The 18,661-nt window shown below is 32.4% G+C and overlaps 1 protein-coding gene across 8 annotated transcripts in view; it reads left to right on the top strand.

The window, feature by feature from the left end:
- The window catches only part of NAALADL2 (N-acetylated alpha-linked acidic dipeptidase like 2), a 1,216,540-nt gene that overhangs the window by 871,633 nt on the left and 326,246 nt on the right, over nucleotides 1–18,661 (top strand). For all 8 annotated transcript variants that reach the window (XM_064378623.1, XM_064378621.1, XM_064378622.1 and 5 more), the window contains 3 exons: nucleotides 1,138–1,230; nucleotides 4,338–4,543; nucleotides 8,664–8,783. In XM_064378623.1, coding sequence (XP_064234693.1) covers nucleotides 1,138–1,230; nucleotides 4,338–4,543; nucleotides 8,664–8,783 — 419 coding nt within the window. The remainder of the gene's footprint in view (nucleotides 1–1,137; nucleotides 1,231–4,337; nucleotides 4,544–8,663; nucleotides 8,784–18,661) is intronic.

The following is an 18,661-nucleotide window of genomic DNA, read 5'->3' as shown; positions in this document are numbered from 1 at the left end:
ACATCTGTTAATTGAAAACAAACAAAAATGCTTAGTACCTAAATTAAAAGCACAGTGCTCAGGCTCTAAGTAGATTTACTCACAGACAGATAAGAAACTCAGGCATCCTCTAAAGACCTCTTTACTTTTGTTTTGGTTATTATTTTAACGGATTCAGGGTACTGATTTTCCATGTAATTTGTTTGAAAGGGTACATTGAGGGAAAGAAGTAACATATTTATTATTACAATTTTTATCTACCAGTAAGAAGTGACATTTGTGGGCCTGCCAGTATAATATGGCTACTTTGCATTAGCTGCTTTCTAATTTGCCACAATGCCCTGACACTACCACCTGGCTACTCTTAAACCTCTGCTTTAAGGAAAACTAAAGGCACTGAGAACCACCTCTCAACCCAGACTTCTCAGGATCCGTCAAATACAGGATTAACATATTTCACCTCCAGAGACTACGTCAGTTCTGTGACTAGAGCCCCTCCTGATTGGTGTCTTTGCCTTATTTGCAAAATTTTTGAATATCAAACATAAACAGAAAAATTCAAAGAGGTAGAGCAATTAGTATAGATTTAGAATAGAGGTAAGGACCTACAAACCCCGATACAAATAAAAACTCCAATATATGAAAACATACACAGCTTTAAGAATCTTTATCCCTTTATGCTTTATTTACCATTTTTAAAGTGTTAATAAAATAGTGAGTCATACTGGAAAGGTTATCATCCACATGTTCTTTATCTGAAAATAGAAATGTATTCAATATTCTTTGGAAATGTTTTAATCTATTTTTTCCCTTTTTAAAAATATGTGTTGCCCATATCTCCTGAAGGTCTTCTGAATGTTCTCATAATGAACCCCCATTGCAGCACTGAATGTGAGGTTTAGAAGTGCCTATTTATGGCTCTGAGGTTCAAAGAGGTTAGCAATTGTATCTTAGTCATCATTGCATAACAAGCACCTAAAATAGAATCTGCACCAAATATTGAATAAATATTTGTCAAAAAAAGTATAACTTTGGCTATCTGAGAACATTCTATTCTGTGAAATTCTTTGCTGGTGATATTGGATAAATAAATTTTAAGATTTAAAAAACACAATAAAATATAAAGAAACAAAAGTCTTTAAATTTTTGTTTTTTCAGAAATAAGAGTCGTCAGCATGCAAGTTCAGACAGTCACAAAATTGAAAACAGTAACTAACGTTGTTGGATATGTAATGGGCTTGACATCTCCAGGTAAGTAGGGTTAAATATTTATAATCTACACTTTATATGAAACTTTACAAGGAAATGCTCTGTCATAATTTAATATCGCACTTAAATATTCTACTTTAGATATAGCTAGAAATTTGTCCCACTCTTAGATTAGAAAAATTTGAAACTAAGAAGTAGGTCTTTATTCTCTTTCCTACCATATCTCTTCAAAAATAAATCTTAGAGAGAGAGAGAGAGAGAGAGAGAGAGAAGTGGGGGTCTCTCAGGAGGAGATGAAACAGAGTTTAGATTTGGTAAACTGGCATGTTCTACAAAAGCCAAACCTTTTTTTTTTTTTTTTTTTTTTGTTTATTCACCATAACACCATTGAAAATTTTATCAAGAAGACATTTTAAAGAATTATTTTTTTTTTCCTCACTACAACCTCCACCTCCCGAGTTGAAGCAATTCTTGTGCCTCAGCCTCTTGAGTAGCTGAGACTCAGGTGCCTGCCACTATGCGCGGCTAATTTTTTTATTTTGTGTTTTTAGTAAAGACAGGGTTTTGCCATGTTAGCCAGGTTGGTCTTGAATTCCTGGCCTCATGTGATCCACCCACCTTGGCCTCCCAAAGTTCTGAGATTACAGGTGTGAGCTAGTATGCCTGGCCAAGAAAGATTTTAGCTATTAAGTGTTTTTCTTTCTTTCTTTTTTTTTTTAAATGAAAATTTGGTCTCCAAATTTAGTTGTCCAGTTTTATCTAAGTCCCACTCTGTATCCTTGGTCCATTGCCAAGTTTGTCAAATGTCTGCATGGCTTTAGGTTTTGAACGTGCTTGTAAAAATGGTCACCTGCAACTACTTGGGAGTCTGAGACAGGAGAATCCCTTGATCCTGGGAAGCAGAGGTTGCAGTTAGCTGAGATTACACCACTGCTCTCTAGCCTGGGCAACAGAGCAAGACTGTCTCAAAAAAAAAAAAAAAAAAAAAAAAAAGAAGGACAAAAAGAAAAGGTCAAAAGGTCACCTGTTAGATTTTTTTAAAAAAATAATTTTACACTTTGTTAAGAACTACTGATGGAATCTTCAGATGATATGTAGGCTAAAACAAGTAAAAATAAATGTCATATATTAATTAAGACATTAATAGTGATACTTCCAAACACATTGTAAAGCTGAATCACATATTACTATGTGATGTGCCTGTTACACAGTGTAGCATGTAACAATCTTTTTATTATCCTTTTGCTACTTCTACTGATTTTCAGATATTTACTCAAGTTCTCCTTGGAGAATTATTATTCTCCATGGCTTTAGTAAAATTGACCTAGTTGCTAGCTCAGAATTTTAAGATCAAGTTTTATAGCCTCCCAGTTTCTTGCTGGCCAACTCATAAAATTCATGAAAGCCACTTGTTTTCTCTGATTTCTTTACAGTTACAATGTTGAACAACCTCTGATCATAGTGTCTTTAAATACAAGATAGAAATAAATTTGAAAATTGCTACTATTGAATTTTAACAAATTTCTATTATAAGGTTCTCAATTTACATGCTAGAATATTTATCATCATTGATACATTTGCAAGTTGTTATTGGAAAACCCAGTTGTACAAATTATACTAGCTTTAGAATGAAGAAAATTCAATGTACAAAATAAGCTCCTAGAATTAAAAAATCAATTTTACAATTAGTATTCTTCAGTGTAAAATATACAAACTTTCTCAAATGTTGCTTATTTGAATTTTACAGAAAAAACTGACTTTATTTACTTGACTTTTTATTTAATGGCTTTGAAGATTAGAAACAATTATCAATTAGCATTGTTCTTAGATATGGTTTACTTAGAAGGCAGAAAATTCCAAGCAAAACTTTGAGACTTTTATGGGAGATAAGTGAATAAATTCTTGAGTTTTCAACATTTACAGACACACTACGTATACCATTAATTAAATCTTAATAAAATGTTGGCAGATCAAATCCATTGCCAGTTTCTGTATGGAAAACTAAAGTATCTTCATACTGTGGCATTTCTCGTAAGGTAGCTTTTTGGTGTTGTAAGTCAAAGGGTGATTTATTTATTCCACACATGTAAGACCTACTTTGTGGTAGGCATTGTTCAAAGTGGCAGACAAATAGTAACTTCTCAAACTCAAAACAACTAAATTGAGGATGTGCTATTTGTTTTCCTATCTTAGAGATGAAGAAACTAAGGCATTGAAAGTTGAAATAAGCTTTCCAAGGTCACACAACTAGTGACTTGCATAGCTGGATTCAAACACAAACAGGCTGGATTCTGGGTCTGCACAATTTACCGTCAAGTAAAATGATGTTCAATGAAGAAAAATTTTGCACGCATGTATCAGGATAATTGGTCAGATCAATTCAGATATGTTATTAATACCAATAACACTCACTGACAATAAAATCAGAGGAAACTCTCAAGGGGCATTTTCAGCTTTATTATTGAAAGTATTCGGTAATATACGTTGAATAGGCTACTTCCATGTGAAAGGAAGGCTCTCCAATATTGTATCTAACACATTCTGAATGATCGTATGAAATAAAATATGTACAATGGAAACTTTTACAACAGTTGAATGACTTTTTATATTGGTGAATTTTATTTTATTTTTTCTTCACAGAAAGGAGAGGGCCTGAAATTATAAGTTGGAAGCTATAATTAATTCCCTATGCAATTAATTTATTGCAGATTCCATATATGACTACTACATTTTTAATATTTAAAGCTACTGAATAAGTGCTTTGTCAAATGTATTCATAGTTCGTTAATATTTACTGAGCCATACATACATTGTTTACAGGGCACTTCCCACTCTGATTCTGGAAAAATGTTAGATAAGGGTTTCATCATGGCATATTTGTATGCTTCATTAATTAATATTCATTTTATAAAGGAGAGTAATGTGAATCTAAGCTTTGGTTTCATAATTGGGTTTAGCAGCTGCCTCTGCTTTTATATACACAGATGTGTGAATTAAGACAGTGGGCAAAAATATTAAAATAGTCTTAATTATTAGAACAATTTTGCTTAATTATTGCTCAGTTGTGCAATAGGATTATGTAAATGTCATTAGCTTTATTGTTGAGGTTTACATTTTTTTAAACGGCTCTTGTCCCTTTCTATTTTCAGACCGGTATATCATAGTTGGCAGCCATCATCATACTGCACACAGTTATAATGGACAAGAATGGGCCAGTAGTACTGCAGTAATCACAGCGTTTATTCGTGCCTTGATGCCAAAAGTTAAAAGAGGGTGGAGACCAGACCGAACTATTGTTTTCTGTTCTTGGGGAGGAACAGCTTTTGGCAATATTGGCTCATACGAATGGGGAGAGGTAAAACAAAATATACATTAATTACAGTGCTTGTCTTAATTTGCTAAAGTAGATGAAGTAAAATTGTGGAAGCCCAGGGCAATAATGTGCTTCTCAACCAAAATGTCATATGACTAGTTTGCTGAGATGGCTTATAAGAATAAGAGGAAATTAGAGCTAGACCACAGCAAACTACCTATGACTTTCAAATATCTTATCCCTGTTGTTACCAGACTTACAAACCCTGATACGATCTAACGCATCACAGTGTTTACCTGATTATGTATTTCTCCTTAGAAGACAGGTTGACAGGCACTGGACAAAAAAAGGGCCAGATGATGCATATTTTCTTTCTTTTTCTACACTTTCTAGGAATTATCTGGAATTAGGGTACAATCTCCTATATTAAATGTTTATTACCTTAGCATTATATTTTATCAATGCACTATGGATATTGAATGTAAAATAGCAGTTACTTTCCTTCCTTCCTCACTCCACTTTTTCCTCCTTGCACCACTCCACCCTTCACCCTCATCTCTCTACCTTTTGTTTCCTACCTGCCTATCTGTTGCCTACCTACCTTCCTAACCACTTTAGGAAACTTGTATCCAAATGAAACCTAGCATGCAATGAGGTACAGTTAGAATACAACTGGAATATTGGAGAGTTTTAAGTCTCAAATGCTTCTGACAGGTCTGTGTCTCATAAATGCACTGTATTTTAATGGAATATGATAACTGATAATTGGATGGATAGAAATTCTATTTACTTTTATGATTTGTTTTAAAAACGAGGTTCAAAAGACATATGTAGACCAAATATGTAGACCAGTAAAACAGATAATTTTACTAGGAAAGTAAAATAATTCAATATTGTACTTTTTTCCACTACTTTAGCTTTGAGAAGAAAAATTTAATAAGAAATTATTTTGCTACATTTTTATTTTTAATCAAGCAAAATAGATAAAATATATTAAATCGAAGAAAATATTTTAAAAAGGTATAGAAAAGAAAATAGCAAGTATCTTTTAATTTAAAGGAAAGACTTAAAGATGAGAAAATTTTTTCAGTGTAAAATTCATCAAGATTCACACATTGCAAATTGGAATGCTTTTCTGTATGCAAATGAGTGGTGTGAATGTTTAAGCCATATTCAAAATGAATAAATTCAAATGAAAAAATTCCATTGCTCAAAGAATATTTTTAAGTTGACAAGTTTGTAAGTAAGCTGGAAATGAAATAGCCGAACCAATCTCTCAAACTCATATTCCAAATGACTTTAAAGATTCGTAAACAAGTTAATGAACAATTTAGGGAAAATGTTTGTAATTTGCACCATTATTAGTTAATCAGAAACAATGAAATTAATGTTTTAATTTTCCTGTAACAATAAAGCACATATCTTTAAAACGTCTCAAAGATTCTTTTCAAATTCCAAAGATGTATTTTGCTATATCAAACTATATTTTAGGTCTTCTATATACCTATCTAGTAACTTTCACAATTAATTTATGTTAATACTAAATTAATATGTATATTTCTGAACTATGTTTTCGAGTAGTCTTGTCTAAACTGGTAGTTTCTAACATAAACATCTTAAACCCCAATGCACAGGAAAATTTATTATGAAGTTAGTTGAGCATCAATTGTCAGTCTGTAAGTTGAATCAAAGTGGTCTTGCATGTGTGTGAGCAATAGTTTTTGTCAAATTAAGCTGTTATTTTTGTGGTTAATACACATTCATTTTTAAGTTTTTGTGAAGTCATTATACCTTTTGATAACTGTGTATTTTCTTAGTCAATAATGCTAAAAATACAACAACTACAATGTGGGAGTTCACAGGAAAAAATTTTGTTAGAAAGGTTATTCCTATTCAAAACAATTAAGTATCAATGCGTTTGAATGTTTATAGATATATTCACGTTTGGCAACGATTATACATTCAGTCATTTTCTGGCATTTTAGGTGACTAGATGGACAAAGACATATGAGTAATGAAAATGGTAAATAATATACATTTGATTATTGGCTTATAAAATGTATTTTTATAATTTACTGTGTCTCACCAGAATGTTTCAATGCAATTCATGAAGCCATTTTGTAACCATCCAATTGACATTTGGAAAACTGCTTGTTTTCGTGTTTTGCCTAGTCATATCAAATCTACTCCAGAGAATGCAAGAGTTTATTTTAGATTGAAACTAATTTATGCTATAAATATATTCCTTTGTGAAGGGGGGTGAGGAAAGCCCTTACTGACATGTCATATTGCCCCATTTAATTTTGCTTGCATAGAAACCTCTGGAAACCCACAGCTGTAGTTAAGAGGATTAGGTAATGTTGACAAATAAACTTAACAATGGAATTTATAGACAGAATTATTAGAGAATTGATTCAATACTGATCTTGGTCTTTGAGGAAAATTGTAACATTTTGCTAAATAAGTTCTTTAAAATGTACCATTTTATTTCTGTGAAGAATCTTCATTTGTCAAAGGCCATTGTGGAAATATTACAGATATTGGAGTAAAAGAAGTCAGAGTTCAAATTCCCTCTACCATAGAACATGTCGTCTTAGGCATGGTTAACTTCTCTAAGACTTGATACCTTAAGTGAGTCTACTAATGACCTATCTTCTGAGGTTTTCATGAGAATTACATAGACTAATATATACAGTGTCTATGTGGTAGTGTGTTAATAGAAGCTGATTTTTCATAGCACTTAACAGATATTTTTTCAACAATATTATGGAGAAATTACTCAAGCTTAAAATTCATCACTTATATGCAGTTAACATGTTTATTAATTTTGAATGATTGTCTTTTCCGCCGTCTTACAGAGGTATAGCTGAATTTTCAACATAAAATATGAATAACAGTGAAAACATGCAATATTTATGTTTCTGTCCCTGGTTTCTTTTACTTAGCATAATTATACAATATGTATACATATTTTGCAATCCCATCCATGTTATCAGAAGGAGAGAGGTTTCTTGTTTTTAAAGGCTAAATTGTATTCCATTGTGTATGTATAACACAGTTTCTTTACGCATCTGGAATAGAGTGTAGAATGTGGTTACAGCCTGGGGTATGGAGAGAATGGGGAGCAAATGGACAGCTTCTATATATATTGTGCAGTGTGGTGAATATACTTAGTAATAGAGTATATTACATTTAAAAATGTTGAGTAATATGTTCTCATCACAAAAAAATGTTAAGTATTTGGGGTGATGAATATGTTAGCCAGCTTAATTTAAGTATTCCACATTATATTCATAAATCACAACATCACTTTTTACTCCATGAAATTATACAGTTTTAAGCTGTCAATTGACAATGAAAAAATAAAAATAAAATAGGATGAAGTTATCGATTTGATAGGTATAGGAGTCCTTGTAATCTTTCATTTCATAGTTTTGGAAGAAGAAAGATACTTTCCCAAGTTATGATATAATGGAATCTTTTAGGACATTTCTGTAGAACTGCCACTGTGACAATTATTTGTTAAATGCTTGCATGAAAAAGCAGGGAAATAACAGAAAAATTTAGTGATCCTTATTAATAGGATTGGTGATCTTCAATTTTGTGAGGTAAGGAGCAGAAGAGAAGTGGAGAACTATTCTATGGAATCATTTGGTGCATGAAATGCATTCATTTTCTTGTAGGGTAATATTTGCAAGATTACATTGTATTATGCCCCATTTTGTTCATAATACAGGGTTATTTTGTACAGAGTAGCTCACTGCTTCAAAAGAAAAGGGCTGTTTTTATTCATCACTGAAGTGGTTTATCTATATCTCTTCTTTTATTCAATGACTCCAAAATTAAGTTGCATTCGTATTCTGTAGTTGAATCCATACTATGTTAACCTTTGAAGAATATTTTCTATTAAAATTTGACTGTGTCAGGTGCATGCTTTGAAGTATTTTATTTTATGTTATATCAAACTCTTACTACTCTTGTTTAAAATTCATTTATTACATTTGTGTACACTATTAAATAGCATAGGATCCCTTTTTTAAGAAAGTAATTCTGCAATGTAATAATTTTAAGTATGAAATGTTCATTAACATCTAAAAAAGTAGAATCTATTTATTTGTGTCACAGATAGATCCTTTTTTTTTTTTTTTTTTGTGGATTTCAGGATTTCAAGACGGTTCTTCAGAAAAATGTTGTGGCTTATATTAGCCTCCATAGTCCCATAAGGGGTAATTCTACTCTACGTCCTGTAGCATCACCGTCTCTTCAGCAACTGGTAGTAGAGGTAAGATAAACCACTATGGTATCAAATGATTATGCAAAACTGCCCTCTTCTCTATATTTTGACATTTCTTGACTTTTTCATTTATTTTTAAATATGCATAAAATATTGTGTAAGAGTTTTAAGAAATGATGTATTGCTGATACTTATCAATATACCTTAACTAATTTCTTATGTTCTGGAATTCTTCACTTGCTACCCTTTTATGGTTATAGTTCTAGAAGACATGAATACACAGTTATAGAGAAGGTATACAAAAATATATATTTTTTTAAAAATCTGAATTTAGCTCTCAAATTCCCAATTCTTTAATTTTGACATTTGAAGATAAACTTCATTACTTTTGTATTTCTTCTTCTTCATTCATGTTTTAAGTAAATTTAGGACCTGTGCTATTTTTACAACTGTAGTGTAGGCCCCCAGAGAACAAGACTATAGTGATAACTAAATCTGAAATGTTAGAAAATATTGTTTGAAAAAAATACTTGTGGAAAAAGAATGCTTGTTTTTTACTAAGTATCCTGAAAAAAATCAAATATTTTTATGTAGCATTGGAGTTATTTATTTTTTTAAATATTTCACTTCTCACTTATTTTTAAAAATTTAGCAGAATATTTTTTCCTGTTTATTAGTAGAGTTCACACTTTTATTTCTGCATTCTTATTATGAATTTCACTACAGATAAAATATATGCTATTTCTCAGTATAAAAATAATTATACCACAACTTAAAGATGGTTTCCTCTTAGCCTCAATGTCTGTTGATGTATATTGGAAGCAATATTTCAGACGCCCACAGGACTCTTTAGGGAGTATTGCAGGAACTGAACTGGAGAAGGAGACAGATAATGAACAGAGCTTGGAATTCGCCATTTTTTTTATTAAAATGTAGTGGAAACTAACATTTCTCATAAAGTAGTTTTTAGCTTAATAGTTTTTATTGGAACTTCTGTATGTAGTACATTAAAGAAGAGATGATGAAACATGAAGTAGATAATTCTGTACATTTAGGATCAGCCAAGCCCCCGTGTGCATGCCCTAAATTATATCCATATCTGTGAGTTAATTTCTCCTGCTCTGTGTACTACTTTGAATTCCCTGACTCTTACCTGCCTGGAAAATTTGCAAAGGCAAATCAGCCTCAGTTGTCTTCCTTGGCAATTTAAGATATTTCTGAATAAGTGGATTATAAGGTAGAAGAAACAATAATCTCAAGTGTTCAGAAATAGAAGAGGGTTGGTTTAAAAATGTGTCATTTTCTTATCATGTGTGATAATTTTTCTATTTTGAAAATCTTGAAAGATATATAATCATTGAAATTAATGGGTAAATAGAAATAGTAAATTATTAAGAAGTATCAAACCTATGAAATGTTATTTCTGAGAATATAATGCTATTTAAAATTTATTTGCACATCTTATAACAGGACTAAAATATTTTAGTATCTAAACCTAATTATGTGAGAATATAGCATGGTTTCTCAATCATGAATGATGACATACATGTCAACATGTACCTCACTTTTTTGAAGAGGAATCTTTTTTGTTCTATAATTGAAAATGTTTACACACTAACAAATCTAAAAATGAACTGCAATGTGTATAGAAAATATTTTTTCCCCAGTGAGATTGTGTGTCTGTGTGTGTGTGTGTGTTCATGTTTCATAGAACAGCATAGAAGGTTAGGACTATCACAACTTCAAGCAAATGATAGCTTTATGTAATTTCAAACAGTGGGGATTACATATATATATATATATATATATATATATATATAATTTTATGGAATGACTATATATGATAACTTAGGATATATAATTTTATGGAATGAATATATATGATAACTTAGGATATAATCTCATGCAAACACTTGGAACCAACCCAAATGGTCGTTAATGATAGACTGGATACAGAAAATGTTGCACATATAAACCATGGACTATTATGCAGCCATAAAAAGAAGAGGATGAGTTCATGTCCTTTGCAGGGACATGGTAAGCTGGAAACCATCATTTCAGGAAACTGACACAAGAACAGAAAACCAAACGCCACATGTTCTCACTCATAAGTGGGAGTTGAACAATGAGAACACATGGACACAGGGAGGGGAACATCGCATACCGGGGCCTGTCAGGGGGTGGGGGGATAGGGGAGGGATAGCAGGGGATCTGGGGATAGGGGAGTGGCAGTATTAGGAGAAATACCTAATGTAGATGATGGGGTGATGGATGCAGCAAACCACCGTGGCATGTGTATACCTATGTAACAAACCTGCATGTTCTTCACATGTATGCCAGAACTTAAAGCATAATAATAAAAAAATTATATATATATTTAAACTCTTAAATATATAAAAGCCTATATGTTTTATAAACACTCAAATATATAAATGTTAAGAGATAGGAAGAAAACAAAACTTTACAGTAATTTACATGATTTAATTAAAACAAACACTAGTAAAATTTAAAAGAAATATTAAAAATGTTTCTTTCAAATAAAAAAACTAAAATGATAACATCAGAACATATGTAACTTCACTTCCAACATCAAAGATTTCATCAATGATTAAGGACAAAATATTTTATTAATTCATTTAGATTTATTTTTCTTTGAGTATACATGCAGTAGTGGGATTGCTGGGTTGAATGGTAGATTTAGTGTTAGTTCTTTGAGAAATCTCCATACTGTTTTTCACAGAGGTTGTACTAATTTACATTCCCACTAACAGCATATAAGCATTCCCTTTTCACCACGTTTATGCCAATATCTATTTTTATTTTTTTTAATATTGGCCATTGTGGCTGGGATAAGGTGGTATCTCATCGTGGTTCTTTTATTTGCATTTCCCTCATGATTTGTGAAAAATGCATATTGTCTAAATTGTAAATGACACAGGACTGTATAGAATATCTAATCCTTTGTATAGAAATATGTAGATTATAATAGATCTCATCAAGTTCATACGGTAGATTTAAATATATAAGATGAAATATTCAAAGTATTAGTATCAAATACTGCATTTAATTTTTTAGAAACTAGACACATATAGCATGTTTTAAAGGATTACAAGCTTGCAATGAAACAAAACTGTAAAATTATTGTCCTAAATCAAACACCAGTTTTAACTACATTTCTAGAATGTTATTCCAATCAAGCAATTGGTAGTCCCACTGTATTTGCTCTATCAGGCAATGTCTTGGTATGATATTCTTATTACTCAAGTCATAATTACTAGATACGTTGAGATATAATTCACATAGAGTAAGATTATCCACTCTTAAGTGTACAGCTTGATGAATTATGACAAATGTATATAATCATGTACGCACAATCATAATCAAGATATACAGCAATTCTATCACACAGAAAGTTCCATTATACCCTTTTCATTCAATCTTCTCCCTTCATCTCCAGTTTTTGGCAACCACTGACCCCATGTTTACCCCTCTAGTTTTGCCTCTGAGAATATTTTAAAAACTGGAATCATACAATACATATTCCCTTATGTGTGGCTTCTTTGACTTAGCATAATGATGTTAAAGATTTACCTATGTTGTTACCGGTGTTAATAGTTCATCTTCTAGACCACTGAGAAAGTAATTGGAACAGAGGCGAGTGCAATACCTTTGGAACTCTCTCTCCAGTTTGATATGCTGACTTTGATTTTAAAAGGAGAGGACTTCAAAAATTAAAATTGAGAAAAGAAGTCAATTCCCCGAGGGTAGTCCACTAAATTTGAACTCTGTCACCCTGAGAGGAGAGGATGAAATCTTTTGAAGATGCAGACAGGTTTAATGAGTCTGAATTATAGGTTTTTTTCTTAGAATTTGTGAAACATTTGACCTTAGAAAGATGTCTGAAGAATGATGAAAATTTGATGATTGGGTAATAGGAATGTGTGGGTTCATTGTCCTACTCTGTCTTCTTTTGGGTTTAATTGTAAGTATTTGTTGAAAAAATATTTAAAACTACTTTATTTTTCTAAGTTATAACACAGATAATTGAATTAAATATGAAGGTTCCCTTTTCTCCACATACTCACTGATGCCAGTGAAGGCCAGCATTTATTATTACCTGTCTTTTGAATATAAGCCATTTTAACTCGGGTGAGATGATGTCTAATTTTAGTTTTGATTTATAATTATTTGATGATGAATAATGCTGAACACCTTTTCATATGCCTGTGTGCCATTTGTATGTCTTCTTTTGAGAAATGTCTATTCAGATCTTTCACTCATTTTTGAATCAGATCATTATATTTTTTCCTATAGGGTTGTCTGAGCTCCTTACATATTCTGGTTATTAATCCCTTGTCAGATGGGTAGTTTGCAAATATTTCCCCCCAATTTTTTGTGTTATCTCTTCCTCTGTTGATTGTTTCATTTTTGTTGTAGAAGCTTATTAACTTCATGTGATCCCATTTGTTCAGGTTAGATTTGGTTGCCTGTGTTTGTATTATTCAATAAATTTTTGCCTAGACCAATGTACCAGAGAGTTTCTCCAATGTTTTCTTGCAATAGTTACTAGTTTGAGGTCTTAAATTTAAGTTTTTACGCCATCTTGTTTTTTTTTTTTTTTGTTTTTTTTTTTTTATGGTGAGAGATAGGGCTCTAGTTTCATTCTGCTACATATAGAAATCTAGTTTTCTGGGCACCATTTATTGAAGTGACTGTCTTTTCCCCAGTGTATGTTATTGGCAACTTAGTCAAAAATAAGTTCACCATAGGTATGTGGATTTGTTTCTGGGTTCTCTATTCTGTTTCATTAGTCCATGTGTCTGTTTTTATGCCAGTACCAATTCTGTTTTGGTTACTGTAGCTCTGTAGCATAATTTGAAGTCAGGTGATGTGATGCCTTCAGTTTTGTTCTTTTAGCTTTGGCTATTCTGGGTCTTTTGTGGTTCCACATAAATGTTAAGATTGTTTTTTCTGTTTCTGTGAAGAATGTTACTGGTATTTTGATAGTGATTGTATATAGGGATTGAACTGAATCTGTAGATTGTTTTGGGTGGTATGGATAATTTAACAATATTGATTCTTCCAATTAATGAACATGGAATATCTTTTCATTTTTTGGTGTCCTCTTCAATTACTTTCTTCAGTGTTTTATAGTATTCATTATAGAGATCTTTCACTTATTTGGTTTATTCCTGGATATCATATTATATTTGTAGCTGTTGTAAGTGGGATTACTTTCTTGATTTATTTTTCAGAATGATTTTTGTTGTTAATTTTGTATAAAAATTACTTTAGTGAATTTATTAGTTCTAATAGTTTTTCTGGGGAGGTTTTACTAAATATAATATATCATCTGCAAACAAGGATAATTGGACTTTTTCATTTCTAATTTGGACATCTTTTATTTCTTTCTCTTGTCTGATTAGTTAGGACATCCAGTACTATGTTTAATAATAGTGGCAAAAGTAGGCATCCTTGGCCAGGCGCAGTGCCTTATGCCTGTATTCCCAGCACTTTGGGAGGGCAAGGAGGGTGGATTAGCTAAGGTCAGGAGTTCGAGACCAGCCTGACCAAAATGTTGAAACCCTGTCTCTACTAAAAATACAAAAATTAGTCGGGTGTGCTGGCACATGCCTCTAATCCCAGCTACTTGGGAGCTTGAACCAGGAGAATCGCTGGAACCTGAGAGGCGGAGGCTGCAGTGAGCTGAGATTGCGCCACTGCACTCCAGCCTGGGTAAGAGAGGGAGATTCTGTTTCAAAAAAGAAAACAAGTGGACATCCTTGTCATGTCATAGATCTTAGAGGAAGGACTTTCGGTTTTTTCATATTAAGCGTGATACTAGCTGTGGATCTGTCATATGTTGCTTTTATTATATTGAAGTTTGTTCCTTCTCTACCCAGTCCGGTGAAGGTATTTATCATGAAAGGAAGTTGAATTTTATCAAATGCTTTTTTAGCATCAATTGAAATGGTCACATGACTTTTGTTTTTTATTATGGTGTATCATATTGATTAATTTGCATATGTTGAATCATCCTTGCATGCCAGGGGTAAATACCACGTGGTCAGGATAAATGATATTTTAAATGTATTGTTGAATTTAGTTTGCCAATATTTTGTTGAGGACTTCTGCATCAATATTCATCAGGGATATTGGCCTGTAGTTTTCTTTTCTTGATGTATCTTTGTCAGGGTTTGGTATCAGGATAATACAGGCCTCATAGAATGAATCTGGAAGTACTTCTTTGTCTTTATCTTTTGGAATACTGAGTAGGATTAATATTAGTTCTCCTTGAAATATTTGGTTGAATTCAGGAGTGAAGCCGTCAGGTCTTAGGGTTTTCTTTACCTGGAGACTTTTTATCACAACTTTGATCTCATTATTTGTTGTGTCTACTTTTTCATCTTGGATTTTATTTATTTGGATCTTCTCTCTTTTTCACTTAGTCTGGCTAAAGTTTATTGATTTTGTTTGGCTTTTCAAAAAACTAAATTTTGTTTCATCAATCTTTTGTATTTTTTTTCATTTCACTTATTTTCTGCTCTGCTCTTTATTATTTCTTTACTTTTACTAATTTTGGTTAGATTTGCTCTCGCTCTTCTAGTTCTTTAGGTTTCTTCATTAGATTGTTTATTTAAAGTTTTTCTTTTTTCATGTATGCACTTGTAGATATGAACACTGTCATTCAAGACTGTATTGTTTAATTTCAATTTTTGTGCAGTTTCTGAAATCCCTCATTTTATTGATTTCTAGGTTTATTCCACTGTGATCACAGAAGATGTTTGATATTATTTCAATTTAACACTTTGAAAGTGTTAAGACTTGTTTTGTGACCTAACATATGGCTTATCTCTGAGAATGATCTATGTGCCGAGGAGAATGTGTAACCTGCAGCTGTTCAATGAAATGTGCTGTAAATATCTATTAGGAACATTTGGTATATAGTGCAGATTAAGGCTCATTTTTTTAAATTATTATTATTTTCTGTCTGGAAGCTCTGTCCAATGCTGAAAGTGGGGTGTTGAAGTCTCCAGCTTTTATTGTATTGAGGTTTATCTCTCTTTTTAGCTCTAATAATATTTGCTTTATCTACCTGGATGAGCCAGTGTTGGGTGTATATATATTTAAAATTGTTATATCATCTTGCTGAATTTATGACTTTATTATTGTGTAGTGACCTTCTTTTCTCTTTTTATATATTTTATCCGAAATCTATTTTGTCTGATACATGTATGGCTCCTCCTGCTCTTTTTTGGTTTCTATTGGTATGGAATATCTTTTGATATCTTTTTATTTTCAGTCTGTGTGTATCTTTGTTGGTAAAGTCTCTTTGCTGCAGGCAGGAGATCACTGAGGTTTTTTTTTTTTTTTTTTTTTTTTAAATCCATTCAGCCACTTCATGTCTTTTTATTGGAGTTTAGTCCATTTACATTCAATGCTGAGTTTAGAAGCAAGATGGAGTTAGTTAGGTCAGGTCTCTTTCACTGTAATAACTTTCTAGTTATAATTTTGCAATGGTGGTTTCGGTGGTGGATAGATGACATTATACATGTCAAAATGCATAAAATGTACATCACCAAGAGTGAACCCTAATGTGCACTATGGACTTTGCATGACAATGCTTTCTCAATGTTGGTTCATCAATTGTAACAAATGGTACCATTCTGGTGCAAGATATCCATAGTGGAGGAGGCTAGGCATGCATGTCGGGGGAGGGGACATGGGAACTCTGTACCTTCCACTCCATTTTGCTGTGATCCTAACACTACTTTAAGAAATAGTCTGTATGGGTTTAAAATCCTACATTTGTTCTATACTAATTAATACATTTTTTATTAACACTTAAAAAATAAAGAAGAACTTACTCCTGCCATTTTGTTATTTGTTTTCTAGTTGTTTTGTGGTCTTCTCTTCTTTCTTCTCTTCCTGTCTTCCTTTTAGTAAAGGTGATTTTATACAGTGGTATGATTTAGTTTCTTGCTTCTTATTTTTTGTGTATTTGTTGTTGTTGTTTTTTTTTTTTTTTTTTTTTGAGGTTACTATGACGCTTGCAAATATTATCCTACAACTCAGTATTTTAAACTGATAAAAACTATTGCCTAAATAAACAAATAAGAAGAAAACTAATACTCTATGCCTTAACTTTTATCCTAATTTTTGACTTTTATTATTTCTACTTGTATCTTCTTGAACTGTCTGTGTATTGAGAAGCTGTTAGATTTATTAGTTTTGATTGGTTAAGCATTTAGCCTTTCTTTTTTGTTTTGTTTTGTTTGAGACAGGAACTCTGCTGCCCAGGCTGGAGTGCAGTGATGCGATCTCAGCTCACTGCAACCTCTGCCTCCTGGTTTCGAGTGATTCTCTTTTCCCTCAGCCTCTGGAATGTCTGGGACTAAGGCCTTTCACCACCATGTCCAGCTAATTTTTTTTTTTTTTTTTTTGTAAAGATGAGGTTTCACCATGTTACCCAGCCTGGTCTTGAACTCCTGGGCTCAAGTGATCTGACTGCCTAGGCCTCCCAAAGTGCTAGGATTACAGGCATGAGCCACCTTCCCCAGCCGTTTAGTCTTTCTACTTAGATAAGAGCGGTTTACACACCACAGTTACAATGTTATAATATTCTGTGTTTTTCTATGTACTTACCAATACCAGTGAGTTTTATACCTTCAGATTATTTCTTATTGCTCGTTAACATCCTTTTCTGTCTGACTGAAGTACTCTATTTGGCATTTCTTGTAGGGCAGGTCTGGTGAGGATAAAATCCCTCAGTTTTTATTTGTCTAGGAAAGTTTTTATTTATCCTTCATGTTTGAAGGATATTTTACCAGATATACCATTCTAGGGTGAAAGTATTTTTCCTTCAGCATTGTAAATACATCATGCACTCTCTCCTGGCCTTTAAGGTTTTCACTGAGAAGTCTGCTCCAAGAAGTATTGGAACATCATTGTATGTTATTTGTTTCTTTTCTCTTTCTCCTTTTAGGATCCTTTCTTTATCCTTGACTTTTGTGAGTTTGATTATTAAATGCCTTGAGGTATTCTTCTTTGGGTTAAATCTGCTTGGTGTTCTACTACCTTCTTGTACTTGGATATTGATATCTTTCTCTAGATTTGGGATTTTTTAAATCTCTTTGAATACATTTTCTAACCTTATCTTCTTTAAGGCCAATACCACTTAGATTTGCCCTTTTGGGGCTATCGTCTAGATCCTGTGCATGTGTTTCATTTTTTATTCTTTTTACCTTTGTATCTTCTACCTGTGTATTTTCAAATAGCCTGTCTTCAAGTTCACTAATTCTTTCTTCTGCTGGTTCAGTTCTGCTATTAAAGGACGCTGATGCATTCTTCAGTATACTCATTTCACTTTTCATCATGAGAATTCCTACTTAATTCTTTTTTAATTATTTCAATCTCTTTGCTAAAGTTATCTAATTCTGAATTTCTATTTCTGTATTTCTATTTTCTTTGTATTATTTTTAATTTCTTTAATTTTCCTCAAAACAGCTTTTCTGAATTCTCTGTCTAAAATGTCACATCACATATCTGTGTTTCTTCAGGATTGGTCCTTGGTGCCTTCTTTAATTCATTTGGTGAGGTCATGTTTTCCTGGATGGTGTTGATGCTTGTAGATGTTCCTTGGTGTCTGGACATTGAAAATTTCGGCATTTATTTTAGTCTTCTCAATGTAAGCTTGTTTGTATTTGTTCTTCTTGGGAAGGATTTCCAGATATTCAAAAGGAGTTGAGTGTTGTGATTTAAATTGTGTTGCTTTAGGGGTTACCCCAAGTCCAATAATGCTGAAATTCTTGCCAACTCAGAGTTGCCTTGATGGTCTTGGACAAGATACAGAAGAATTCTCTGGATTACCACACCGAGACTCTTCTTTTCTTCCCTTATTTTTTCCCAAAATGAATGAAGTCTCT

The sequence above is a fragment of the Aotus nancymaae genome, unplaced genomic scaffold, assembly GCF_030222135.1.
Source record: "Aotus nancymaae isolate 86718 unplaced genomic scaffold, 86718_ANA_hifiasm-v0.15.2.pri h1tg000019l, whole genome shotgun sequence".
NCBI classification, from domain to species: Eukaryota; Metazoa; Chordata; class Mammalia; order Primates; family Aotidae; genus Aotus; species Aotus nancymaae.
Note: the sequence above shows the minus strand (reverse complement) of the source record. Positions and strands in the feature narration are given on the sequence as shown.